General features: G+C 50.5%; 1 protein-coding gene across 4 annotated transcripts in view; it reads left to right on the top strand.

The window, feature by feature from the left end:
- The first annotated feature begins 1,388 nt into the window (after positions 1–1,388).
- The window catches only part of LOC132805765 (calcitonin gene-related peptide type 1 receptor-like), a 161,659-nt gene continuing 135,174 nt past the window's right edge, over positions 1,389–27,873 (top strand). For 2 of the 4 annotated variants that reach the window (XM_060821002.1, XM_060820999.1), the window contains exons 1-3: positions 1,389–1,730; positions 12,932–13,163; positions 16,663–16,759. In XM_060821002.1, the coding sequence (XP_060676985.1) occupies positions 16,690–16,759 (70 nt within the window). In that variant the 5' untranslated portion in view covers positions 1,389–1,730; positions 12,932–13,163; positions 16,663–16,689. The remainder of the gene's footprint in view (positions 1,731–12,931; positions 13,164–16,662; positions 16,760–27,873) is intronic. The other 2 variants (XM_060821003.1, XM_060821000.1) reach the window with 1 other exon arrangement.

Below are 27,873 nucleotides of genomic sequence, written 5' to 3'. Positions count from 1 at the left end.
TGTGCAGGTTAGGGTGGATTGGCCATGCTAAATTGTCCCATAGTGCCCAGGAATGTGCAGGTTAGGGTGGATTGGCCATGCTAAATTGTCCCATAGTGCCCAGGGATGTGCACGTTAGGGTGGGATTGGCCGTGCTAAATTGTCCCATAGTGCCCAGGGATGTGCAGGTTAGGGTGGGTTGGCCATAGGGAATGTGAGGGGTGGGGGGAGGGGGGGGGGTGGTTGGGGGGGAAGATTGGATGCTCTTGGAGGGCTGCTGAAGACTCAGTGGGTTGAATGGCCTCTACCTTCAGGGGCAGCATGGTGTCTCAGTGGTTAGCACCGCTGCCTCACAGCACTGGGGACCCACGCTTGATCCCAGCCTCGAGCAACTGTCTGTGTGGAGTTTGCACATTCTCCCCGTGTCTGTGTGGGTTTCCTCCGGGTGCTCCGGTTTCCTCCCACAGATGTGCAGGTGAGGGTGGATTGGCTGTGCTCAATTGTCCACAGTGTTAGGTGGATTAGTCAGGGGTAAGTATAGGGTAGGGGAATGGGTCTGGGTGGGTTACTCTTTGGATGGATGGTGTAGACTTGTTGGGCCAAAGGGCCTGTTTCCACACTGTAGGGACTCAAATCTAAAACCTGCACTGTCAAGAATCTCTGACTTCAGATCACAGATTTTGTTTTGCCGAAGATGCACTTGGGATGTGGGCATTGCTGGCATGGCCAGTGTTTGTTGCCCATCCCTCATTACCCATGAGCTGAGTGGCTTTGCCCAGGGCCATTTCAGAGGGCGGTTGACAGCCAACCACATTGCTATGGGTCTGGAGTCACATATCGGCCAGATCAGGAAAGGACGGCAGATTTCCCTCCCTGGAGGATGTTAGCGAACCAGTTGGGGTTTATAGCACTCGGTGGCTGGGACGGGTTTGATGTTTCAGACTTTTATTTGAAAAGGATTGACACTCCACCAGCTGCCATGGCTGCCACCATTTCACTGCCATGGTCTGGTTTCTGGGCAGTCCGTCTCTGGCGCAATCCCAGTAGCTGGGATGGCAAAACTGCACTGTGGCCTTGACACTGTCATTCACAGTAAATCAGGCAAAACACCCATTTTCCTCCAGTCCCTCACACCCAGGCTGCAGGAAGAAAATCACCCAGTCTTGCTCCTCACTCTCCTGATGCTGATATGGGCTGTGAGGGACCTAGCTTTATTCCCTGCAAGATAATGCTGCGACTGATGAAGAAATGTTCTCACAAAACCGCAGGAAACGTCTTGCAGGAAAAGTCTTACAGTTGGTGCCGGGCAGCAGCAGCTTCCCATCAGATCCCACTGAGTGACAGTCTCGAACGAGCAATCTCAAACAGTGAAGTCTGCTTCCTGTTTGTGTTCAAACTGGCACCTCATTTCAGAAGAATTTGGCTGAGGATGATTAAACCTGGTGGTTGAATGAACACTTTGAAAAACACACTGGCGGGCTAATGGTTTAATTTGCTGAGGTGCTGCTGTTTCTAATCAAAGCATTTTCCTTCGGTGACTTCTGGGTCACAAAGGGAGAGGGTGTGGGAGGTGCACTGACTGGAATAAACTAGCCCTCCTCAAACAGGCTATCGCAGGATCTGGATGGGAATAAGATCCTTGTCTCCTCAAACACGTCTCATCTCCAACAGTACAACAGAGCTGTGCTGAGGACAAGGCTGCACGAGGGACAAATATATCAGTGGGACTCCTCTTAACAGAAACTGACTGAGTAAGTCATCCCCACTTCAGTACTCTGGGTCACACCAGATCAAACTGTACTTCACTGGATTACATGCAACATGCTCCTCCGTACCTAACCCCGAGCTTCCCTGGGAGAGTTTGATGGGGGGACAGTGGAGAGGGAGCTTTACTCTGTATCTAACCCCATGCTGTCCCTGTCCCTGGGAGTGTTTGATGGGGGGACAGTGTAGAGGGAGCTTTACTCTGTATCTAACCCTGTGCTGTCCCTGTCCTGGGAGTGTTTGATGGGGGGACAGTGTAGAGGCAGCTTTACTCTGTATCTGACCCTGTGCTGTCCCTGTCCTAGGAGTGTTTGATGGGGGGACAGTGTAGAGGGAGCTTTATTCTGTATCTAACCCTGTGCTGTCCCTGTCCTGGGAGTGTTTGATGGGGGACACTGTAGAGGGAGCGTTATTCTGTATCTCACCCCATGCTGTCCCTGTCCTGGGAGTGTTTGATGGGGGAAGCAGTGTAGAGGGAGCTTTACTCTGTATCTAACCCTGTGCTGTCCCTGTCCTGGGAGTGTTTGATGATGACAGTGTACAGACAGCTTTACTCAGTATCTAACCCTGTTCTGTCCCTGCTCTGGGAGTGTTTGATGGGGGACAGTGTGGAGGGAGCTTTACTCTGTCTCTAACCCTGTGCTGTCCCTGCTCTGGGAGTGTTTGGTAGGGACAGTGTGCAGAGAGCTTTGCTCAGTATTTAACCCCGTGCTGTCCCTGACCTGGACGTGTTTGCTGGGAGGCTGTTTGGAGACAGTTTTACTGTGTCTCCAGTCCAATACTGTCTCTGCACTAGAAATGTTTAGTGAGAACAATGTTGTGAGAGTTTTCCTTTCAGATTAAAATCGTAGAAAAGTTGGTCCTTTCAGTTGAAAAGAGTAGAGGAAGGTTTACCTGGTATCTGAGCTGAACCTGTACCTATCCTGAGTTTGATGTGGACAGTGTAGAGAGAGCTTTAATTTCAATTTAAAAGGGGAATGGGAGCTTTATTTCAGATTCAACAGAATAGGGGGACCTTTATTTTCAGTGGGAAACCTTACTCTCTCCTTCACCCTGTGTTGTACCTGTCTGAAGGGTGTGTGATGGGAACAGGGAAAAAGGAGTTACAGTTTCAGGTTAAAGATGGAGAGGGAACTTAAAATTCAGTTTCAAAGTGGACATAGAACATGGGACAGAGAGCAGTACAACACTGGGACGGACCCTGCAGTCTACCATGTCTACACTGATCATATCACCATTCGAAAGTAATTCCTTCTGCCTACAAGAGCAAATTACTGCAGATGCTGGACTCTGTATAGAAAGCAACAAAACTGGAGATCACAGCGAGTCAGGCAGCATCCATGGGGAGAGAGAGCAAATCTTTGGAGTCTGGAAGACTGCTCATCAGAGCTGAAGTGAAGTGTGCAGGGGACAGTCCTTATGCAATAGTTTGAGGGTGTGTGCTGGAGCAAAAGGGTGTTTATAGTTCACATTAAGTGATTGGACTGTGATAATGGCAGAACAATGGTGTGTCTACCTCCCAGACTGGGAAGAACTGGAGTCGGGGGAGGGGAGAGAGGACATGATGACAGAGAATGGAGCAAGTAAAGCTAAACCAAAGGGAAGGAATGGGAGTTGGTTCCCAATTGGATGGTGTTGAACTCAATATGAAGACCAGAAGGCCGCCTACTCTGACGATGAGATATTGTTCCTCCAGTTGGTGCTGTGATATCCTGGAACATTGCAGCAGGCCATGGGGATTGTGGGCATGTGAGCAGGACGCTGTGTTCAAAGGACCAGCTACGGGAAGGTCAGGGTCACGCTTGCGCACAGACCAGGGGTGTACCGCAATGTGGTCACTCAGTCTGCGTTTGGTTTCTCCAACGTACAGTCGGCCACATTGGGTGCAGTGTATCCAATCCACCAGATTGGAGGAGGTACAAGTGAGATGCTGCTTCACCTGGAAAGAGTGTTTCAGCCCCTGGATGGTGATCAGGGAGGGGGGGAAGGGGCAGGTGTTACACCTTCTGTGGTTACATGGGAAGATGCCTTTGGGAGGGGAGGGTGGGTGGTTAGTGGTCGATGAATGGACTAGAGTGTCCCGCAGGGAACGATCCCTGTGGAATGCATAGAGGGGGAGTGAGGGGAAGATATGTTTGGTGATGGTGGTCTGTTAGAATTGCTTGAAATAACAGAGAATGATCCTTTGAATGCGGAGGCTGGTGGGATGAAATGTGAGGACAAGGAGGAGCCGATGACAGTGATGGGAAGGAGCAAGGACAAAAACACCCATCTGCTGCATATGATCCATATCCCTCTAGTCCCTGTCTGTCTGTCTAAATGCCTCTTAAATCTTGCTATCATTTCTGCTTCTATCCTGGGAGCATAATCCAGGCACCTGCCTTACTCAATGGAAACAAAACTTGCTTTGCACATCTGTCTCCCCTCTCATCTTAAACCTATTTCCCGCAGTATTTGTCACTTCCATCCTGGGAAAGAGACTCCAAATAACCACCCTGTCAGTGCCTCTCATCATTTTATATATATATATATATATATTTTATCAGGTCACCTCTCAGCATCTGACTTATAGCTCTCCTTATAACTAATACCCTCTAATCAATGCAATATCCTGGGAAACCTCTTCTGCACCCTCTCCAAAGCCGCCACATCCTTATGATTGTGTGAGGACAGAACTGCACCCAATCCTCCAAATGCGGCCGAATGTTTGTTACTGCTTTCAGCAAGCTGTGGGTTTTGTCCCCAAGATCGTGCAGTATATCAATGTTCGGAAGGGTCCTCCCAGATGGGACCAACTACAATTTCATCAGACTCATCTATATGCGTTACAGAGTAGAGGAACTTTACTCTGCTGTCCCTGTCCTGAGAATGTTTGATGGGAGACAGTGTACAGGGAGCTTTACTCTGTATCTAACCCCGTGCTGTCCCTGTCCTGGGAGTGTTTGATGGGGGGACAGTGTAGAGGGAGCTTTACTCTGTATCTAACTGTGTGCCCGTCCCTGTCCTGGGAGTGTCTGATAGGGGACAGTGTACAGGGAGCTTTACTCTGTATCTAGCCTCATGCCGTCCCTGTCCTGGGAGTGTTTGATGGGGGAACAGCGTGGAGTAAACCTTACTCTGTATCTAACCCTGTGTTATTCCTGTCCTGGGAATGTTTGATGGGGGACAGTGTAGAGGAACGTTACTCTGTATCTAACCCTATGCTGTCCCTGTCCTGGGAGTGTTGATGGGGGAACAGTGTAGAGAGAGCTTTACTCTGTACCTAACCCTGTGCTGTCCCTGTCCTGAGAGTGTGAGATGGGTGGACAGTGTAGAAGGAGCTTTACTCTGTATCTAACCCTGTGCTGATCCTGTGCTGGGAGTGTTTGGTGGGGATAGTGTACAGGGAACATTATTCTGTGTATAACTCCGTGCTGTCTCTGTCCTGAGAGTGTTTGATGTGTGATAGTGGAGAGAGCGCTTTGCCCTGTATCTAACCCTGTGCTGTCCCTGTCCTGGGACTGTTGATGGGGGAACAGTGTAGAGAGAGCTTTACTCTGTACCTAACCCTGTGCTGTCCCTGTCCTGAGAGTGTTTGTTGCGGACGGTATGCTGAGAGTTTTACTTTGCGCCTAACCCCGTGCTGTCCCTATCCTGGAAATTTTATGATGGGGGACAGTGTAGAAGGAGCTTTACTCTGCCGCTAACCCCATGCTGTCCCTGTCCTCACAGTGTTCGATGGGGTGACAGTGTAGAGGAAGCTTTACTCTGTTCCTAACCCTGTGCTGTCCCTGTCCTGGGAGGGTTTAACGGGTGGACATTGTCGAGGGCTCTTTACTCTGTAGCTAACCCCGTGTTGTCCCTGTCCTGGGAGTGTTTGATGGGGGGACAGTGTAGAGGGAGCTTTAGAACGTAGAACAATACAGCACAGAACAGGCCCTTCGGCCCACCATGTTGTGCCGAACATTTGTCCTAGCTTAAGCACCTATCCATGTACCTATCCAATTGCCGCTTAAAGGTCATCAATGATTCTGACTCTGCCACTCCCACAGGCAGCGCATTCCATGCCCCCACCACTCTCTGGGTAAAGAACCTACCCCTGACATCCCCTGTATACCTTCCACCCTTCACCTTAAATTTATGTCCCCTTGTAACACTCTGTTGTACCCTGGGAAAAAGTTTCTGACTGTCTACTCTATCTATTCCTCTGATCATCTTATAAACCTCTATCAAGTCACCCCTCATCCTTCACTGTTCCAATGAGAAAAGGCCGAGAACTCTCAACCTATCCTCGTACAACCTATTCTCCATTCCAGGCAACATCCTGGTAAATCTCCTCTGCACCCTCTCCAAAGCTTCCACATCTTTCCTAAAGTGAGGCGACCAGAACTGCACACAGTACTCCAAATGTGGCCTTACCAAGGTCCTGTACAGCTGCAACATCACTTCACGACTCTTGAATTCAATCCTTCTGCTAATGAACGCTAAAACACCATCGGCCTTCTTACAGGCTCTATCCACCTGAGTGGCAACTTTCAAAGACCTATGTACATAGACCCCAAGATCCCTCTGTTCCTCCGCCTTACTAAGAACCCTACCGTTAACCCTGTATTCCACATTCTTATTTGTTCTTCCAAAATGGACAACCTCACACTTGACAGGGTTGAACTCCATCTGCCACTCCTCAGCCCAGCTCTGCATCATATCTAAGTCCCTTTGCAGCCGACAACAGCCCTCCTCACTATCCACAACTCCACCAATCTTCGTATCATCTGCAAATTTACTGACCCACCCTTTGACTCCCTCATCCAAGTCATTAATAAAAATTACAAACAGCAGAGGACCCAGAACTGATCCCTGCGGAATTCCACTTGTAACTGGGCTCCAGGCTGAATATTTACCATCTCCCACCACTCTCTGACTTTGACCGGTGAGCCAGTTCTCTATCCAACTGGCCAAACTTCCCACTATCCCATGCCTCCTGATTTTCCGCATAAGCCTACCATGGGGAACCTTATCAAATGCCTTACTAAAATGCTTTACTCTGTATCTAACCCCGACCTGTCCCTGTCCTTGGAGTGTTTGAGGAGGGTGTCTATGCTGAGAGAGCTTTACTCTGGATCTAACCCCGTGCTGTCCCTGTCCTGGGAGTGTTTGATGGGGACAGTGTAGAGAGAGCTTTACTCTGGATCTAACCCCATGCTGTCCCTGTCCTGGGAGTGTTTGATGTGTGATAGTGCAGAGGGAGCTTTACTCGGTATCTAAACCAATGCTGTCCCTGTCCTGGGAGCATTTGAGCGGGTGTCTGTGTAGAGAGAGCTTTACGCTGTATGTAACCCCGTGCTGTCCCTGTCCTGGAAGTGTTTGATGGGGACAGTGTGGAGAAGCTTTACTCTGTATCTAACCCCATGCTGCCCTTGTCCTGGGAGTGTTAGATGTTTGATAGTGTAGAGAGAGATTTACCCTGTATCTAAACCCGTGCTGTCCCTGTCCTGGGAGTGTTTGATGGGGACAGTGTACAGGGAGCTACACTCTGTATCTAACCCCGTGCTATCCCTGCTCTGGGAGTGTTGTTGGGGGACAGTATAGAGGGACCCTTAATCTGTATCGAACCCGGTTCTTTCCCTATCCTGGGGGTGTTTGATGGAGGACTATGAACAGGGCGCCTTACTCTGTATTTAGATTGTTTGATAGGGGTAGTGTACAGGGAGCTTTCCTCTGCATCAAACCCCATTCTCTACCTGTGCTGCGAGTGTTTGATGGTGACCATGTTGACCGAGCTTTACTCTTTATCTAGCCTGTGCTATCCCTGTCCCTGGGAGTGTTTGACAGGGGACGTTATAGAGGGAGCTTTACTCTGTCTCTGAGCCTGTGCTGTCCCAGTCCCTGGGAGTGTTTGATGGGGACAGTGTACAGGGAGCTCTCCTCTGAATGTAACCCCATGCTGTCCGTATTCTGCGAGTGTTAGACTTTTGATGGTGTAGAGAGAGCTTTACCCTGTATCTAACTCCGTGCTGACCCTGTGCTGGGAGTTTTTGATGGGGACAGTGCAGAGACAGATTTACACTGTGTCTAAAAATGTGCTGTCCCTGTCCTGGGAATGTTTGATGGGGGACAGTGTACAGGGAGCTTTACTCTGTATCTAATCCCATGCTGTCCCTGTCCTGGGAGTGTTTGATGGGGGACAGTGTACAGGGAGCTTTACTCTGTATCTAATCCCATGCTGTCCCTGTCCTGGGAGTGTTTGATGGGGGACAGTGTACAGGGAGCTTTACTCTGTATCTAATCCCATGCTGTCCCTGTCCTGGGAGTGTTTGATGGGGGACAGTGTACAGGGAGCTTTACTCTGTATCTAACCCCGTGCTGTCCCTGTCCTAGAAGTGTTTCATGGGGGGACAGTGTAGAGAGAGCTTTACTCTGTATCTAACTTCGTGCCAATCCTGTCCTGGGAGTGTTTGTTGTGTGATAGTGTAGAGGCTGCTTTACTCTGTATCTAAACCCATGCTGTCCCTGTGCTGGGAGTGTTTGACGGGGGACAGTGTAGAGAGAGCTTTACTCTGTATCTAACCCTGTACTGTCCCTGTCCTGGGCATGTTTAAAGGGGGACAGTGTAGAGGGAGCGTTACTCTGTATCTAACCCCGTGCTGTCCCTGTCCTGGGAGTGTGTGATGGGGGGACAGTGTAGAGTGAGCTTTACTCTGTAGCTCACCCCATGCAGTCCCTGCTGTGGGAGTGTTTGATGGGGAGAGTGTACAGGGAACTTTACTCTGTGTATAACTCCATGCTGTCCCTGTCCTGGGATTGTTTGATGTGTGACACTGTAGAGGGAGTTTTACCCTTTATCTGACCCCGTGCTGTCCCTGTCCTGGGAGTGTTTGATGGGGGACAGTGCAGAGGGAGCTTTACCCTGTATCTGACTCTGTGCTGTCCCTGGTCAGGGAGTGTTTGATGCGTGATAGTGTAGAGGGTGCTTTACCCTGCCTCTAAACCCATGCTGTCCCTGTCCTGGGAGTGTTAGACGGAGTGTCTGTGTGGAGAGAACTTTACTCTGTATCTAACCCCGTGCTGACCCTGTCCCTGGGAGTGTTTTTTTTAAGATTAGATTACTTACAGTGTGGAAACAGGCCCTTCGGCCCAACAAGTCCACACCGACCCGCCGAAGAGCAACCCACCCATACCCCTACATTTCCTAACACTTCACCTAACACTACGGGGAATTGAGCATGGTCAAACCTGCACGTTTTTGGACTGTGGGAGGAAACCAGAGCTCCCAGAGGAAACCCACGCAGACACAGGGACAATGTGCAAACTCCACACAGACAGTTGCCTGAGGCAGGAACTGAACCCGGGACCTTGGTGCTGTGAGGCAGCGACACTAACTGCTGTACCACCATGCCGCCCATGTATGATAGTGTAGGGAGAGCTTTACCTCTTATCTAAACCTGTCCTGGTAGAGTCTGATGGGGACAGTGTAGAGGGAGCTTTGCCCTGTATCTAACCCCATGCTGTCCCTGTCCCGGGAGTGTTTGATGGGGACAGTATGGTGAGAATTTCTGAGCTATCATGTAGAACTCTGAGCTCAAAAACTGCATGAATTTATGTAAAACTCTGTTATCTCACCTTTTAGATTAGAATCAATCTAAACATCAGGTCATAGACAGAGAACACAGGGGGCTAACACCTTCAACATATTGTCTAGCTATCACCATTGTTAACAGCTAACCCGAGAATGCAACCATTTTTTTAAAAAAGGTTTTGTGATTTACACATGAAAGAAGTGAAACTATCACTGTATTCTAACAGATGAAAGGCTTAACAGACAATCAATTTTTCAATGTATAATTTCAGTTACATCACACTGTAAATGTTTGCTATAAATTCTGTGTTACGATCGAGCCCTCCACTATCACCTGATGAAGGAGCGTTGCTCCGAAAGCTAGTGTGCTTCCAATTAAACCTGTTGGACTGTAACCTGGTGTTGTATGATTTTTAACCCTGTCCTGTGAGTGTTTGATGGCGATAGATAGAGGGAAGGTTACTCTGCATCTATCCTTGTACTGTTCCTGGGAGTATATCATGGGGGTGGGTTGTTGGGGGAGTTCAGTGTGGTCAGAGCTTTACTCTGTATCTAACTCCATGCTGTCCCTGTCCTGGGAGTGTTTACTGGGGGGCAGTGCAGAGGGAACTGGACCCTCTATCTAACCACGTGCTGTCCCTGTCTTGGGAGTGTTTGATAGGGACAGTGTAGAGGGAGCTTTACCCTGTATCTAACCTCGTGCTGTCCCTGTCCCTGGGAGTATTTGATGGGGACAGTGTAGAGGAAGCTTTACCCTGTATCTAACCCTGTGCTGTCCCTGTCCCTGGGAATGTTTGATGGGGACAGTGTAGAGGGAGCTTTGCCCTGTATCTAACCCCGTGCTGTCCCTGTCCCTGGGAGTGTTTGATGAGGGACGCTGCAGAGGAAGCTTTACTCTGTATCTAACCCCATGCTGTCCCTATCCTGGGAGTGTTTGATGAGGGGACAGTGTAGAGAGAGCTTTACTCTGTATCTAACCCCGTGCTGTCCCTGTCCTGGGAGTGTTTGATGAGGGACGTTGCAGAGGAAGCTTTACTCTGTATCTAACCCTGAGTTGTCCCTGTCCTAACAGTGTTTGATGAGGGGTCAGGGTAGAGTGAGCTTTACTCTGGATCTAAATCCATGCTGTCCCTGTCCTGGGAGTGTTTGATGGGGGACAGTGTAGAGGAAGCTTTACTCTGTATCTAACCCTGTGCTGATCCTGTGCTGGGATTGTTTGATGAGGGATGCTAAAGGGAAGCTTTACTCTGTATCTGACCTTGTGCTGTCCCTGTCCCTGGGAGATTTTAATGGGAACAGTGTACAGGGAGCTTTCCACTGTGTCTAACCTCATTCTCTCCCTGTGCTGGGAGTATTTGATGGTGACCATGTGGACGGAGCTTTACCCCATATCTAAACCTGTGCTGTCACTGTCCTGGGACTGTTTGAGGGGGTGTCTGTGTTGAGAGAGCTTTACTCCGTATCTATAACCCCGAGCTGTCCCTGTCCTGGGAGTGTTCGGGGGAGGGGGGGGGAGGTCAGTGTAGTGGGAGCTTTACTTTGTATCTAACCCTGTGCTGTCCATGTTCAGGAAGGGCTTGATGGGGACAGTGTAGAGGCAGCTTTACTCTGTATCTGACTCCGTGCTATCCCTGTCCTGGGAGTTTTTAATGGGAACAGTGTACAGGGAGCTTTCCTCTTTATCTAACCCCAATCTCTCCCTGTGCTGGGAGTGTTTGATGTGTGATAGTGTAGAGGGAGCTCTACCCCGTATCTAAACTTGTGCTGTCCCTGTCCTGGGAGTGTTTGATGGGGGGACAGTGTAGGGGGAGCTTTGCTCTGTATCTAACCCCGTGCTGTCCCTGTCCCTGGGAGTGTTTGATGGGGGGGACAGTGTAGAGGGAGCTTTGCTCTGTATCTAACCATGATCGTGTCTCACAAATGTGTTAGAGTTGTTTTTGATGTGACCAGGAAGGTTGATGAGGGCATAGTCTTTGGCGTAGTCTGTATGGATTTCAGTAAAGCCTTTGAGAAGGTTCCACATGGCAGGCTGCTCTGCAAGGTTAGATCACATGGAATCCAAGGGGAGCCGGCAAACTGGGGACACAATTGGCTTGATGGTAGGAAGCAGGGGGTAATCGTGGAAGGATGCTTGTTGGATTGGATACCTGTGACTAGTGGAATGCCTCAGGGGTCAGTGCTGGGAGCGTTACTGTTTGTTATCTATGTCAGTGATTTGGATGAGAAAGTACAAGGCGTGATTAGTAAGTTTGCTGATGACACAAAAATGCGAGGTATCAGGGACAGTGAGATAGGTTATCAGAAATTGCAGCAGGACCTTGATCAGCCGAGAAATGGCAAATGGAGTTTAATGTAAATAAATGTGAGGTCTTGCATTTTGGAAAGTCAAATCAAGGTAGGAGCTCCATGGTGAATGGTAGGGCCTTAAGGGGTGCAGTGGAACAGAGAGACTTTGGAGTTCAGGTGTATGGTTCTCTGAAAGTGGAGTCCCAGGTAGACAGGGCAGTGAAGGAGGCTTTTAGCACACTGGCCTTCATCAGTCAGGGCACTGAGTATAGAAATTGGGAAGTTATGTGTAGAAAGTTGGTGAAACCACACCTGGTGTTTTGTGTTCAGTTTTGGTCACCTTGCTATAGGAAGGATGTTATTAAACTGGAGAGAGTGCCGAAGAAATTTACAAGAATGTTACCAGGACTAAAGGGTCTGAGTTATAGGGAGAGGTTGGACAAGCTAGGAAGTTTTTCTTTGGAGCGTAGGAGACTGAGGGGAGGGTGGATCTTATGGAAGTGTATAAGATCATGAGAGGCATGGATAGACGAAAGTGGGTACTGCAGCTGCTGGAGTTCAGAGTCGAGAGAGTGGTGCTGAAAAAGCACAGCAGGTCAGGCAGCATCCGAGGAGCAGGAAAATCGACATTTCGGGCAAAAGCTCTTCAGCAGGAAAGGCATGGATATGGTGATTGCACTCTGTCTTTTTCCCAGGGTTCGGGGACTAGAGGGCATCAGTTTAAGGTTCGAGGGGAAAGAATAAAAGAGAACATGAGGGGTAATTTTTTTTACACGGAGGGTGGTATGCACAAGGTATGAGCTGCCAGTGGAAGTGGTTGAGGTGGGTACATTAACAACATTTAAAAGGCATTTGGACAAATACGTGAACAGGAAAGGATGAGAAGGATATAGGCCAAGTGCAGGGAAATGGGGTTAGCATGGATGGACATTTTGGTTGGCATGGACCAGGTTGTGCCAAAGACCTGTCTCTGTGCTTTAGGACTCTATGACTCTATGAAGGTAAAATCTCCAGTGGACTGCTCTCTCATTCGAGAGAGATTACTTGCGTTAGTTTGACGTGAGGGTCACCACACCTCAAACAAGGGAAGAGATTGAGGAGGAGAGGCCTACATTATATTTGTATAGGGCTATTAGCTCTTACAAAAGTCTGTTGGATTCTTCAAATTGATGATTTCCATACCCAGTTTATGTTGCAGGAGACAACATAAGCATTGCCACACCCGTAAGCTCCTGTTTGGAGCAAATTCACCAGCAGCCCAGGCTTCGGCCTGAACATGCAGAGCATTTACAGCAATAGGGCAGGCCTGGTGGAACAAGCATTCCTTCATCTTTTTCATCTCTGCAGCATCCTCAGGCATTTGGAAGAAGGAAATCAGCCCACTTCCTCCTTTTCACGAGATCGAAAGGACTGATTCCTTACTCAGCGTTTGACACAAGCTCTAAAACCATGAAGCTCAGAATGGGGAAGTTTTGCGGAGTTTTGATTTGAATCCAGCCAGACAATAAATCAATGCGTGGGCCGCACAGCTCAGAGAGGTGCCTCAATCAATCTGCACGAGAGGTTCAGAAGGCAGCAGGTTAGTATTTTTTCTGAACGATTACAATTCGAAGGAAAGAAAGGTAGCCGTGATACTGGATCCAGCCAGGAGTTCCATTGTCAAGTGTGCCAGACTGGTTTGAATCTGTGCCAGTTATTTCCAGCTTTAACAGTTCTTTTCTGAACCTGGGAAGTTCCGGTGCTGCACAGCGCAATGAACTACAATGCTCTCTTCCCCCCTTGTGTGTGTCACCGATGATGACAGCCACTCTCATTTCTCACAGTAACTCTCTGCTGTCTCTCCCTGTACTGGCAACACTCAATGAATCTGCCCCATCTTAATGCAACTCTGTCGATTCAGTGTGCCCACGTGAGCTGAAACCATGTCAGAACTGGTTGCAAGGAGGTAAATCTTTTTTTCTCATCCTCTCAGATAGCCGTTTCACTTTCAAAGCGTTCAGTAAATGACTCTGGGCAAGGCTTCTCTGTTCTGTAAATAACTGAACCAACCATCTCCAGACTGGGTCTCTGTCAGTCCGAGCTTTCAGCAGGCTGGTTCCTCCGTCAGAAAGTTGCCACTTCCATTTCCAGGGGCTTGACTCAGTTCAGTCAAAATAGCACGACACGTGAGCCAGACTGAACGACACGTGAGCCAGACTGAACGAAGGCAGAGTTTGGAGGGATGTATAAACGGAAGCCAAGGGCGCAGCCAAAACTGCAACGGAAACATGACCGAGAGAACTGGGACAAAGAAAAGCAGAAATTGCTGGAGAAGCTCAGTTGATCTGGCGAAATTTGTGAAGGAAAAAAACAGAGAGAATGTTTTGAGTCCAGTTTGTCTTCTTCAGATGAGACAGAAATAAAGCAGGTCGGGAGGTTTGAAAAGGATACTTTACAGTCACTCTCTGACCCCTACTCCCAGGCCCCTATTCCCTCATCACCCTCTGCCCAATCTGATTCCAGGTTCCTAAAGTTACTTGATTCCTGATTGCATTCACGCACTGTCTTTCATAATCAGACAATTGTCAAAAGCACTTTCCAGGCACTGATGTCTGATTGAAAAGGAATCCCTGTTCAAGTCAATGCAGCAGCCAGTTTGCACTCACTGAAAGCCAACAACACAGGAATGAGGCAAATTGTACTGATGTTTATGATATTAACTGAACAATAAATATAGGCCAGGATTGTGGGGAGGGCGTGCCGACTCGTTTCCGATAGAGTAACCAAAGGTGTATTCATGACCCAATGGAGAGGGCAAAGAGGATTTCACTTGGCATCTCATCTCAAAGACAGGAGCTTCTCAAGCACAGTGCACCCTCGGTATTAACTCTCTGACAGTGTGGCACTTCTTCAGTACTGACCCTCCGACCGTGCGGCACTCCCTCAGCACTGACCCTCTGACAGTCCAACACTCCCTCAGCACTGACCCTCCGACAGTGTGGCACTTCTTCAGCACTGACCCTCCGACAGTCCAACACTCCCTCAGCACTGACCCTCCAACAGTGCGGCACTCCCTCAGCACTGACCCTCCGACAGTTCAGCACTCCCTCAGTACTGACCCTCCGACAGTGCGGCACTCCCTCAGCACTGACCCTCCGACAGTGCGGCACTCCCTCAGCACTGACCCTCCGACAGTGCGGCACTCCCTCAGCACTGACCCTCCGACAGTTCAGCACTCCCTCAGTACTGACCCTCCAACAGTGCGGCACTCCCTCAGCACTGACCCTCCAACAGTGTGGCACTCCCTCAGCACTGACCCTCCGACAGTGCGGCACTCCCTCAGCACTGACCCTCCGACAGTTCAGCACTCCCTCAGTACTGACCCTCCGACAGTGCGGCACTCCCTCAGCACTGACCCTCCGACAGTGCGGCCCTCCCTCAGCACTGACCCTCCGACTGTGCAGCACTCCCTCAGCACTGACCCTCCAACAGTGCGGCACTCCCTCAGCACTGACCCTCTGACAGTTCAGCACTCCCTCAGTACTGACCCTCCGACAGTCCGACACTCTCTCAGCACTGACCCTCCGACAGTGCGGCACTCCCTCAGCACTGACCCTCCAACAGTGCGGCACTCCCTCAGTACTGACCCTCCAACAGTGTAGCACTCTCTCAGCACTGACCCTCCGACAGTGCGGCACTCCCTCATCACTGACCCTCTGACAGTGCGGCACTCCCTCAATACTGACCCTCTGACAGTGCTGCATTCCCTCAGCACTGACCCTCCAACAGTGCGGCACTCCCTCAGCACTGACCCTCTGACAGTGCGGCACTCCCTCAATACTGACCCTCCGACAGTACTGCATTCCCTCAGCACTGACCCTCCAACAGTGTGGCACTCCCTTAGCACTGACCCTCTGACAGTGCAGCACTCCCTCAGCACTGACCCTCCGACAGTGCCCACTCCCTTAGCACTGACCCTCTGACAGTGCGGCGCTCCCTCAGCACTGACCCTCCGACAGTGCGGCGCTCCCTCAGCACTGACCCTCTGACAGTGCGGCACTCCCTCAGCACTGACCCTCTGACAATGCGGCTCTCACTCAGCACTGACCCTCCGACAGTGCTGCACTCCCTCAGCACTGACCCTCCGACAGTGCGGCACTCCCTCAGCACTGACCCTCCGACAGTGCGGCACTCCCTCAGTACTGACCCTCCGACAGTCCGACACTCTCTCAGCACTGACCCTCCGACAGTGCGGCACTCCCTCAGCACTGACCCTCCGACGGTGCGGCACTCCCTCAGCACTGACCCTCCGACAGTGCCCACTCCCTTAGCACTGACCCTCTGACAGTGCGGCGCTCCCTCAGTACTGACCCTCTGACAGTGCTGCACTCCCTCAGCACTGACCCTCCGCCAGTGCGGTACTCCTCCAGCACTGACCCTCCGACACTTCAACTCCCCCTCCCACTCCACCAAGGACATGCAGGCCCTTGGACTCCTCCATCGCCAGACCGTAGCAACACGACGGTTGGAGGAAGAGCACCTCATCTTCTGCCTAGGAACCCTCCAACCACAAGGGATGAACTCAGATTTCTCCAGTTTCCTCATTTCCCCTCCCCCCACCTTGTCTCAGTCAAATCCCTCGAACTCAGCACCGCCCTCCTAACCTGCAATCCTCTTCCTGACCTCTCCGCCCCCACCCCACTCCGGCCTATCACCCTCACCTTGACCTCCTTCCACCTATCACATTTCCAACACCCCCCCACCAAGTCCCTCCTCCCTACCTTTTATCTTAGCCTGCTGGACACACTTTCCTCATTCCTGAAGAAGGGCTCAATTCCGAAATGTCGATTCTCCTGCTCCTTGGATGCTGCCTGACCTGCTGCGCTTTTCCAGCAACGCATTTTCAGCTCTTGCTTCTGAGGACTGCCCATTTCAGTCTCACGACTGCATGGAGATTACTGCTTGGGCAGGGAATTGAAACCTGAAATCTCTGCCGGTATTTTGTATCTCCTGCAGGTCCGTGCCACACTGCTGGATAATTGATACATGGACTGAGCGACTGGGCAACTCTCACTCTCCACTTTTTACTGTATTCCTAGTGTGCCAGTGGAGGTCTCCACAAGTGTATGAAGACCATCCGAAACTATGAATGGAATTGCGATCTTCACCTTCTTCATGGCTCTGATGCTCACACAGGTAGGACAATATACACTTTCAAATCCATATTCTCAGACAAGGATTCGCTAAGATTGAGAATCCGTTATGAAATATATCTGTTCCATCTGACCTACAAATGTCAAGCAAAGATCTCACACTGATTGGAGGGCAGACTGCTTGGATGGAAAGGCGTGCATAGACACGAAAAGCCCTTTGTGATTCCTCCCCACGGGATGGCCATGCGTTGATCCAAAAGCACTGTCGAGTTGTGCTGGCGATGGTTCTCTGTTCCTTGTGAACACACCCTGCATCAGGGTGTCAATGACCAGCTGTGTAAAGCCGGACGTTCAAGCACAAAGCAAAATGCGCTGGTCACTCGTTTCAGCCTGTGTTTGTTGTGCTGCTCTAGCAATGGAATTTGAAGATGTACTCTATATTTGCTCCTTCAATTCCAATCAACGGTGCAATGATCATTCGATGAGGGTCCCTGCTTACGTGATCACTTCCCGCCCAGATTAAACAATTCAGATCTCTATTATTTTCCAGTGTTCAGATCGCTAAGACAGAGGACATCTGGAAAGGTTCTTCTCAATCCAACTGGACAGCAGGACAACATGCAGCCTGAAATGCCATTGGGAACAATGTGCTAATGAAATAAACCTGCGCACTGCCTAACATGGGATGGAAAGCAAACGGGACACACTTCTCAATGTGGGACTGATCTGAACTGGACACATTGCTCAGTGTGGAACTGACACAGAACTGGACAGAATCCACAATGAGGACTCACACTGAACTGGACACAGTGTTCAAAGTGGAAGTGAAGCAGAATTGTATTCAATTCAGTGTCAGTCCCACATTGAGCACTATGTCCAGTTCAGTGTCAGTCCCACATTGAGGTCTGTGTCCAGTTCAGTGTCAGTCCCACATTGAGCACTGTGCCCAGTTCAGTGTCAGTCCCACATTGAGCACTGTGTCCAGTTCAGTTTCTGTCCCACATTGGGCTCTGTGACCAGTTCAGTATCAGTCCCACATTGAGCACTGTGTCCAGTTCAGTTACAGTCCCACACTGAGCACTCTGTCCAGTTCAGTATCAGTCCCACATTGAGCACTGAGTCCAGTTCAGCGTCAGTCCCATATTGAGCACTGTGCCCAGTTCAGTGTCAGTCCCACATTGAGCACTGTGCCCAATTCAGAATCAGTCCCACATTGAGCACTGTGTCCAGTTCAGTGGCACTCCCACGTTGAGCACTGTGAAAAGTTCAGTGTCAGTCCCACATTGAGCAGTGTGTCCAGTTCAGTGTCAGTCCCACATTGAGCACTGTGCCCAGTTCAGTGTCACTCCCACATTGAGCACTGTGCCCAATTCAGAATCAGTCCCACATTGAGCACTGTGTCCAGTTCAGTGGCACTCCCACATTGAGCACTGTGAAAAGTTCAGTGTCAGTCCCACATTGAGCAGTGTGTCCAGTTCAGTGTCAGTCCCACATTGAGCACTGTGTCCAGTTCAGTGTCAGTCCCACATTGCGCACTGTGCCCAGTTCAGTGTCAGTCGCACAATGAGCACTGTGTCCAGTTCAGTGTCAGATCCACATTGAGGTCTGTGCCCAGTTCAGTGTCAGTCCCACATTGAGCACTGTGTCCAGTTCAGTGTCAGTCCCACATTGAGCTCTGTGTCCAGTTCAGTGGCAGTCACACGTTGAGCAGTGTGTCCAGTTCAGTATCAGTCCCACATTGTGCACTGTGTCCAGTTCTGTGTCACCCCACATTGAGCACTGTGTCCAGTTCAGAGTTAGTCCCACATTGCGCACTGTGCCCAGTTCAGTGTCAGTCGCACAATGAGCACTGTGTCCAGTTCAGTGTCAGACCCACATTGAGGTCTGTGTCCAGTTCAGTGTCAGTCCCACATTGAGCAGTGTGTCCAGTTCAGTGTCAGTCCCACGTTGAGCAGTGTGCCCAGTTCAGTGTCAGTCCCACAGTGAGCACTGTGCCCAGTTCACTGTCAGTCCCACATTGAGCACTGTGTCCTGTTCAGTGTCAGACCCACATTGAGCACTATGTCCAGTTCAGTGTCAGTCCCACATTGAGCACTGTGTCCAGTTCAGTGTCAGTCCCACATTGATCTCTGTGTCCAGTTCAGTGTCAGTCCCACGTTGAGCACTGTGTCCAGTTCAGTATCAGTCCCACATTGAGCACTGTGTCCAGTTCAGTGTCAGTCCCACGTTGAGCACTGTGCCCAGTTCAGTGTCAGTCCCACATTGAGCAGTGTGCCCAGTTCAGTGTCTGTCCCACATTGAGCACTGTGTCCAGTTCAGTGTCAGTCCCACATTGAGCAGTGTGCCCAGTTCAGTGTCAGACCCACATTGAGCACTGTGTCCAGTTCAGTATCAGTCCCACATTGAGCACTGTGTCCAGTTCAGTGTCAGACCCACATTGAGCAGTGTGCCCAGTTCAGTGTCAGACCCACATTGAGCACTGTGTCCAGTTCAGTATTAGACCCACTTTGAGCTCTGTGTCCAGTTCAGTGTCAGTCCCACATTGAGCACTGTGCCCAGTTCATTATCAGTCCCACATTGAGGACTCTGTTCAGTTCAGTGTCAGTCCCACATTGAGCACTGTGTCCAGGTCAGTGTCAGTCCCACATTGAGCAGTGTGTACTGTTCAGTGTCACCCCACATTGAGCACTGTGGCCAGTTCAGTATCAGTCCCACATTGAGCACTGTGTCCAGTTCAGTGTCAGTCCCACATTGAGCAGTGTGTCCAGTTCAGTGTCAGAACCACATAGAGCACTGTGTCCAGTTCAGTGTCAGTCCCACATTGAGCACTCTGTCCAGTTCAGTATCAGTCCCACATTGGGCACTGTGTCCAGTTCAGTGTCAGTCCCACTTTGAGCTCTGTGTCCAGTTCAGTGTCAGTCCCACATTGAGCACTCTGTCCAGTTCAGTGTCAGACACACAATGAGCACTGTGCCCAGTTCAGTGTCAGTCCCACTTTGAGCACTGTGTCCAGTTCTGTGACTGTCCCACAATGAGCACTGTGTCCAGTTCAGTGTCAGTCCCATATTGAGCACTGTGTCCAGTTCAGTGTCAGTCCCACATTGAGCACTGTGCCCAGCTCAGTGTCTGTCCCACATTGAGCATTGTGTCCAGTTCAGAGTTAGTCCCACATTGAGCTCTATGTCCAGTTCAGTGTCAGTCCCACATTGCGCACTGTGCCCAGTTCAGTGTCAGACCCACATTGAGGTCTGTGCCCAGTTCAGTGTCAGTCCCACATTGAGCACTGTGTTCAGTTCAGTGTCAGACCAACATTGAGCTCTGTGTCCAGTTCAGTGTCAGTCCCACATTGAGCACTGTGCCCAGTTCAGTTTCAGTCCCACATTGAGCACTGTGTCCAGTTCAGTATCATTCCAACATTGAGCACTGTGTCCAGTTCAGTGTCAGTCCCACATTGAGCACTGTGTCCAGTTCAGTGTCAGTCCCACATTGAACGCCGTGTCCAGATCAGAGTCAGACCCATATTGAGCAGTGTGTCCAGTTCAGTGTCAGTCCCACATTGAGCAGTGTGTCCAGTTCAGTATCAGACCCACTTTGAGCACTGTGCCCAGTTCAGTGTCAGTCCCACATTGGGCACTGTGTCCAGTTCAGTGTCAGTCCCACTTTGAGCTCTGTGTCCAGTTCAGTGTCAATCCCACATTGAGCACTGTGCCCAGTTCAGTGTCAGACCCACATTGAGCACTGTGTCCAGTTCAGTATCAGACCCACTTTGAGCTCTGTGTCCAGTTCAGTGTCAGTCCCACATTGAGCACTGTGCCCAGTTCAGAGTTAGTCCCACATTGAGCACTCTGTCCTGTTTAGTGTCAGACACACATTGAGCACTGTGCCCAGTTCAGTGGCAGTCCCACATTGAGCAGTGTGTCCAGTTCTGTGACTGTCCCACATTGAGCACTGTGTCCAGTTCAGTGTCAGTCCCATATTGAGCACTGTGTCCAGTTCAGTGTCAGTCCCACATTGAGCAATGTGCCCAGTTCAGTGTCAGTCCCACATTGAGCACTGTGTCCAGGTCAGTGTCAGTCCCACATTGAGCAGTGTGTACTGTTCAGTGTCACCCCACATTGAGCACTGTGTCCAGTTCAGTATCAGTCCCACATTGAGCACTGTGTCCAGTTCAGTGTCAGTCCCACATTGAGCAGTGTGTCCAGTTCAGTGTCAGACCCACATAGAGCACTGTGTGCAGTTCAGTGTCAGTCCCACCTTGAGCACTCTGTCCAGTTCAGTGTCAGACACACATTGAGCACTGTGTCCAGTTCAGTGTCAGTCCCACATTGAGCAGTGTGTACTGTTCAGTGTCACCCCACATTGAGCACTGTGTCCAGTTCAGTATCAGTCCCACATTGAGCTCTGTGTCCAGTTCAGTGTCAGTCCCACATTGCGCACTGTGTCCAGTTCAGTGTCACCCCACATTGAGCACTGTGTCCAGTTCAGTGTCAGTCCCACATTGAGCACTGTGCCCAGTTCAGTGTCAGTCGCACATTGAGCACTGTGTCCAGTTCAGTGTCAGTCCCACATTGAGCACTGTGTCCAGTTCAGTGTCAGTCCCACATTGAGCACTGTGCCCAGTTCAGTGTCAGACCCACATTGAGCACTGTGTCCAGTTCAGTATCAGACCCACTTTGAGCTCTGTGTCCAGTTCAGTGTCAGTCCCACATTGAGCACTGTGCCCAGTTCAGAGATAGTCCCACATTGAGCAATCTGTCCTGTTTAGTGTCAGACACACATTGAGCACTGTGCCCAGTTCAGTGGCAGTCCCACATTGAGCAGTGTGTCCAGTTCTGTGACTGTCCCACATTGAGCACTGTGCCCAGTTCAGTGTCAGTCCCACATTGAGCACTGTGTCCAGGTCAGTGTCAGTCCCACATTGAGCAGTGTGTACTGTTCAGTGTCACCCCACATTGAGCACTGTGTCCAATTCAGTATCAGTCCCACATTGAGCACTGTGTCCAGTTCAGTGTCAGTCCCACATTGAGCAGTGTGTCCAGTTCAGTGTCAGACCCACATAGAGCACTGTGTGCAGTTCAGTGTCAGTCCCACCTTGAGCACTGTGTCCAGTTCAGTGTCAGTCCCACATTGAGCAGTGTGTACTGTTCAGTGTCACCCCACATTGAGCACTGTGTCCAGTTCAGTATCAGTCCCACATTGAGCACTGTGTCCAGTTCAGGGTCAGTCCCACATTGGGCACTGTGTCCAGTTCAGTGTCAGTCCCACTTTGAGCTCTGTGTCCAGTTCAGTGTCAGTCCCACATTGAGCACTCTGTCCAGTTTAGTGTCAGACACACATTGAGCACTGTGTCCAGTTCAGTGTCAGACACACATTGAGCACTGTGCCCAGTTCAGTGGCAGTCCCACATTGAGCAGTGTGTCCAGTTCTGTGACTGTCCCACATTGAGCACTGTGTCCAGTTCAGTGTCAGTCCCATATTGAGCACTGTGTCCAGTTCAGTGTCAGTCCCACATTGAGCACTGTGCCCAGTTCAGTGTCAGTCCCACATTGAGCATTGTGTCCAGTTCAGAGTTAGTCCCACATTGAGCTCTGTGTCCAGTTCAGTGTCAGTCCCACATTGCGCACTGTGCCCAGTTCAGTGTCAGTCGCACAATGAGCACTGTGTCCAATTCAGTGTCAGATCCACATTGAGGTCTGTGCCCAGTTCAGTGTCAGTCCCACATTGAGCACTGTGTCCAGTTCAGTGTCTGACCCACATTGAGCTCTGTGTCCAGTTCAGTGTCAGTCCCACATTGAGCACTGTGCCCAGTTCAGTGTCAGTCCCACATTGAGCACTGTGTCCAGTTCAGTATCATTCCAACATTGAGCACTGTGTCCAGTTCAGTGTCAGTCCCACATTGAGCACTGTGTTCAGTTCAGTGACAGTCCCACATTGAGCAGTGTGTCCAGTTCAGTATCAGACCCACTTTGAGCTCTGTGTCCAGTTCAGTGTCAGTCCCACATTGAGCACTGTGCCCAGTTCAGAGTTAGTCCCACATTGAGCACTCTGTCCTGTTTAGTGTCAGACACACATTGAGCACTGTGCCCAGTTCAGTGGCAGTCCCACATTGAGCAGTGTGTCCAGTTCTGTGACTGTCCCACATTGAGCACTGTGTCCAGTTCAGTGTCAGTCCCATATTGAGCACTGTGTCCAGTTCAGTGTCAGTCCCACATTGAGCAATGTGCCCAGTTCAGTGTCAGTCCCACATTGAGCACTGTGTCCAGGTCAGTGTCAGTCCCACATTGAGCAGTGTGTACTGTTCAGTGTCACCCCACATTGAGCACTGTGTCCAGTTCAGTGTCAGTCCCACATTGAGCAGTGTGTCCAGTTCAGTATCAGTCCCACATTGAGCACTGTGTCCAGTTCAGTGTCAGTCCCACATTGAGCAGTGTGTCCAGTTCAGTGTCAGACCCACATAGAGCACTGTGTGCAATTCAGTGTCAGTCCCACCTTGAGCACTCTGTCCAGTTCAGTGTCAGACACACATTGAGCACTGTGTCCAGTTCAGTGTCAGTCCCACATTGAGCAGTGTGTACTGTTCAGTGTCACCCCACATTGAGCACTGTTTCCAGTTCAGTATCAGTCCCACATTGAGCTCTGTGTCCAGTTCAGTGTCAGTCCCACATTGCGCACTGTGTCCAGTTCAGTGTCACCCCACATTGAGCACTGTGTCCAGTTCAGTGTCAGTCCCACATTGAGCACTGTGCCCAGTTCAGTGTCAGTCGCACATTGAGCACTGTGTCCAGTTCAGTGTCAGTCCCACATTGAGCACTGTGTCCAGTTCAGTGTCAGTCCCACATTGAGCACTGTGCCCAGTTCAGTGTCAGACCCACATTGAGCACTGTGTCCAGTTCAGTGTCAGTCCCACATAGAGCACTGTGTCCAGTTCAGTGTCAGTCCCACATTGAGCACTGTGTCCAGTTCAGTGTCAGTCCCACATTGAGCACTGTGCCCAGTTCAGTGTCCGTCCCACATTGAGCACTGTGCTCAGTTCAGTATCAGTCCCACATTGAGCACTGTGTCCAGTTCAGTGTCAGTCCCACATTGAGCACTGTGTCCAGTTCAGTGTCAGTCCCACTTTGAGCTCTGTGTCCAGTTCAGTGTCAGTCCCACATTGAGCACTCTGTCCAGTTTAGTGTCAGACACACATTGAGCACTGTGTCCAGTTCAGTGTCAGACACACATTGAGCACTGTGCCCAGTTCAGTGGCAGTCCCACATTGAGCAGTGTGTCCAGTTCTGTGACTGTCCCACATTGAGCACTGTGTCCAGTTCAGTGTCAGTCCCATATTGAGCACTGTGTCCAGTTCAGTGTCAGTCCCACATTGAGCATTGTGTCCAGTTCAGAGTTAGTCCCACATTGAGCTCTGTGTCCAGTTCAGTGTCAGTCCCACATTGCGCACTGTGCCCAGTTCAGTGTCAGTCGCACAATGAGCACTGTGTCCAGTTCAGTGTCAGATCCACATTGAGGTCTGTGCCCAGTTCAGTGTCAGTCCCACATTGAGCACTGTGTCCAGTTCAGTGTCTGACCCACATTGAGCTCTGTGTCCAGTTCAGTGTCAGTCCCACATTGAGCACTGTGCCCAGTTCAGTGTCAGTCCCACATTGAGCACTGTGTCCAGTTCAGTATCATTCCAACATTGAGCACTGTGTCCAGTTCAGTGTCAGTCCCACATTGAGCACTGTGTTCAGTTCAGTGACAGTCCCACATTGAGCAGTGTGTCCAGTTCAGTGTCAGTCCCACATTGAGCACTGTGTCCAGTTCAGTGTCAGTCCCACATTGAGCACTGTGCCCAGTTCAGTGTCAGACCCACATTGAGCACTGTGTCCAGTTCAGTATCAGACCCACTTTGAGCTCTGTGTCCAGTTCAGTGTCAGTCCCACATTGAGCACTGTGCCCAGTTCAGAGTTAGTCCCACATTGAGCACTCTGTCCTGTTTAGTGTCAGACACACATTGAGCACTGTGCCCAGTTCAGTGGCAGTCCCACATTGAGCAGTGTGTCCAGTTCTGTGACTGTCCCACATTGAGCACTGTGTCCAGTTCAGTGTCAGTCCCATATTGAGCACTGTGTCCAGTTCAGTGTCAGTCCCACATTGAGCAATGTGCCCAGTTCAGTGTCAGTCCCACATTGAGCACTGTGTCCAGGTCAGTGTCAGTCCCACATTGAGCAGTGTGTACTGTTCAGTGTCACCCCACATTGAGCACTGTGTCCAGTTCAGTATCAGTCCCACATTGAGCACTGTGTCCAGTTCAGTGTCAGTCCCACATTGAGCAGTGTGTCCAGTTCAGTGTCAGACCCACATAGAGCACTGTGTGCAGTTCAGTGTCAGTCCCACCTTGAGCACTCTGTCCAGTTCAGTGTCAGACACACATTGAGCACTGTGTCCAGTTCAGTGTCAGTCCCACATTGAGCAGTGTGTACTGTTCAGTGTCACCCCACATTGAGCACTGTGTCCAGTTCAGTATCAGTCCCACATTGAGCTCTGTGTCCAGTTCAGTGTAATTCCCACATTGCGCACTGTGTCCAGTTCAGTGTCACCCCACATTGAGCACTGTGTCCAGTTCAGTGTCAGTCCCACATTGAGCACTGTGCCCAGTTCAGTGTCAGTCGCACATTGAGCACTGTGTCCAGTTCAGTGTCAGTCCCACATTGAGCACTGTGTCCAGTTCAGTGTCAGTCCCACATTGAGCACTGTGCCCAGTTCAGTGTCAGACCCACATTGAGCACTGTGTCCAGTTGAGTATCAGACCCACTTTGAGCTCTGTGTCCAGTTCAGTGTCAGTCCCACATTGAGCACTGTGCCCAGTTCAGAGTTAGTCCCACATTGAGCACTCTGTCCTGTTTAGTGTCAGACACACATTGAGCACTGTGCCCAGTTCAGTGGCAGTCCCACATTGAGCACTGTGTCCAGTTCTGTGACTGTCCCACATTGAGCACTGTGTCCAGTTCAGTGTCAGTCCCATATTGAGCACTGTGTCCAGTTCAGTGTCAGTCCCACATTGAGCAATGTGCCCAGTTCAGTGTCAGTCCCACATTGAGCACTGTGTCCAGGTCAGTGTCAGTCCCACATTGAGCAGTGTGTACTGTTCAGTGTCACCCCACATTGAGCACTGTGTCCAGTTCAGTATCAGTCCCACATTGAGCACTGTGTCCAGTTCAGTGTCAGTCCCACATTGAGCAGTGTGTCCAGTTCAGTGTCAGACCCACATAGAGCACTGTGTGCAGTTCAGTGTCAGTCCCACCTTGAGCACTCTGTCCAGTTCAGTGTCAGACACACATTGAGCACTGTGTCCAGTTCAGTGTCAGTCCCACATTGAGCAGTGTGTACTGTTCAGTGTCACCCCACATTGAGCACTGTGTCCAGTTCAGTATCAGTCCCACATTGAGCACTGTGTCCAGTTCAGGGTCAGTCCCACATTGGGCACTGTGTCCAGTTCAGTGTCAGTCCCACTTTGAGCTCTGTGTCCAGTTCAGTGTCAGTCCCACATTGAGCACTCTGTCCAGTTTAGTGTCAGACACACATTGAGCACTGTGTCCAGTTCAGTGTCAGACACACATTGAGCACTGTGCCCAGTTCAGTGGCAGTCCCACATTGAGCAGTGTGTCCAGTTCTGTGACTGTCCCACATTGAGCACTGTGTCCAGTTCAGTGTCAGTCCCATATTGAGCACTGTGTCCAGTTCAGTGTCAGTCCCACATTGAGCACTGTGCCCAGTTCAGTGTCAGTCCCACATTGAGCATTGTGTCCAGTTCAGAGTTAGTCCCACATTGAGCTCTGTGTCCAGTTCAGTGTCAGTCCCACATTGCGCACTGTGCCCAGTTCAGTGTCAGTCGCACAATGAGCACTGTGTCCAGTTCAGTGTCAGATCCACATTGAGGTCTGTGCCCAGTTCAGTGTCAGTCCCACATTGAGCACTGTGTCCAGTTCAGTGTCTGACCCACATTGAGCTCTGTGTCCAGTTCAGTGTCAGTCCCACATTGAGCACTGTGCCCAGTTCAGTGTCAGTCCCACATTGAGCACTGTGTCCAGTTCAGTATCATTCCAACATTGAGCACTGTGTCCAGTTCAGTGTCAGTCCCACATTGAGCACTGTGTTCAGTTCAGTGACAGTCCCACATTGAGCAGTGTGTCCAGTTCAGTGTCAGTCCCACATTGAGCACTGTGTCCAGTTCAGTGTCAGTCCCACATTGAGCACTGTGCCCAGTTCAGTGTCAGACCCACATTGAGCACTGTGTCCAGTTCAGTATCAGACCCACTTTGAGCTCTGTGTCCAGTTCAGTGTCAGTCCCACATTGAGCACTGTGCCCAGTTCAGAGTTAGTCCCACATTGAGCACTCTGTCCTGTTTAGTGTCAGACACACATTGAGCACTGTGCCCAGTTCAGTGGCAGTCCCACATTGAGCAGTGTGTCCAGTTCTGTGACTGTCCCACATTGAGCACTGTGTCCAGTTCAGTGTCAGTCCCATATTGAGCACTGTGTCCAGTTCAGTGTCAGTCCCACATTGAGCAATGTGCCCAGTTCAGTGTCAGTCCCACATTGAGCACTGTGTCCAGGTCAGTGTCAGTCCCACATTGAGCAGTGTGTACTGTTCAGTGTCACCCCACATTGAGCACTGTGTCCAGTTCAGTATCAGTCCCACATTGAGCACTGTGTCCAGTTCAGTGTCAGTCCCACATTGAGCAGTGTGTCCAGTTCAGTGTCAGACCCACATAGAGCACTGTGTGCAGTTCAGTGTCAGTCCCACCTTGAGCACTCTGTCCAGTTCAGTGTCAGACACACATTGAGCACTGTGTCCAGTTCAGTGTCAGTCCCACATTGAGCAGTGTGTACTGTTCAGTGTCACCCCACATTGAGCACTGTGTCCAGTTCAGTATCAGTCCCACATTGAGCTCTGTGTCCAGTTCAGTGTCAGTCCCACATTGCGCACTGTGTCCAGTTCAGTGTCACCCCACATTGAGCACTGTGTCCAGTTCAGTGTCAGTCCCACACTGAGCACTGTGCCCAGTTCAGTGTCAGTCGCACATTGAGCACTGTGTCCAGTTCAGTGTCAGTCCCACATTGAGCACTGTGTCCAGTTCAGTGTCAGTCCCACATTGAGCACTGTGCCCAGTTCAG

Source organism: Hemiscyllium ocellatum, chromosome X (genome assembly GCF_020745735.1).
Source record: "Hemiscyllium ocellatum isolate sHemOce1 chromosome X, sHemOce1.pat.X.cur, whole genome shotgun sequence".
Lineage (NCBI taxonomy): Eukaryota > Metazoa > Chordata > Chondrichthyes > Orectolobiformes > Hemiscylliidae > Hemiscyllium > Hemiscyllium ocellatum.
Note: the sequence above shows the minus strand (reverse complement) of the source record. Positions and strands in the feature narration are given on the sequence as shown.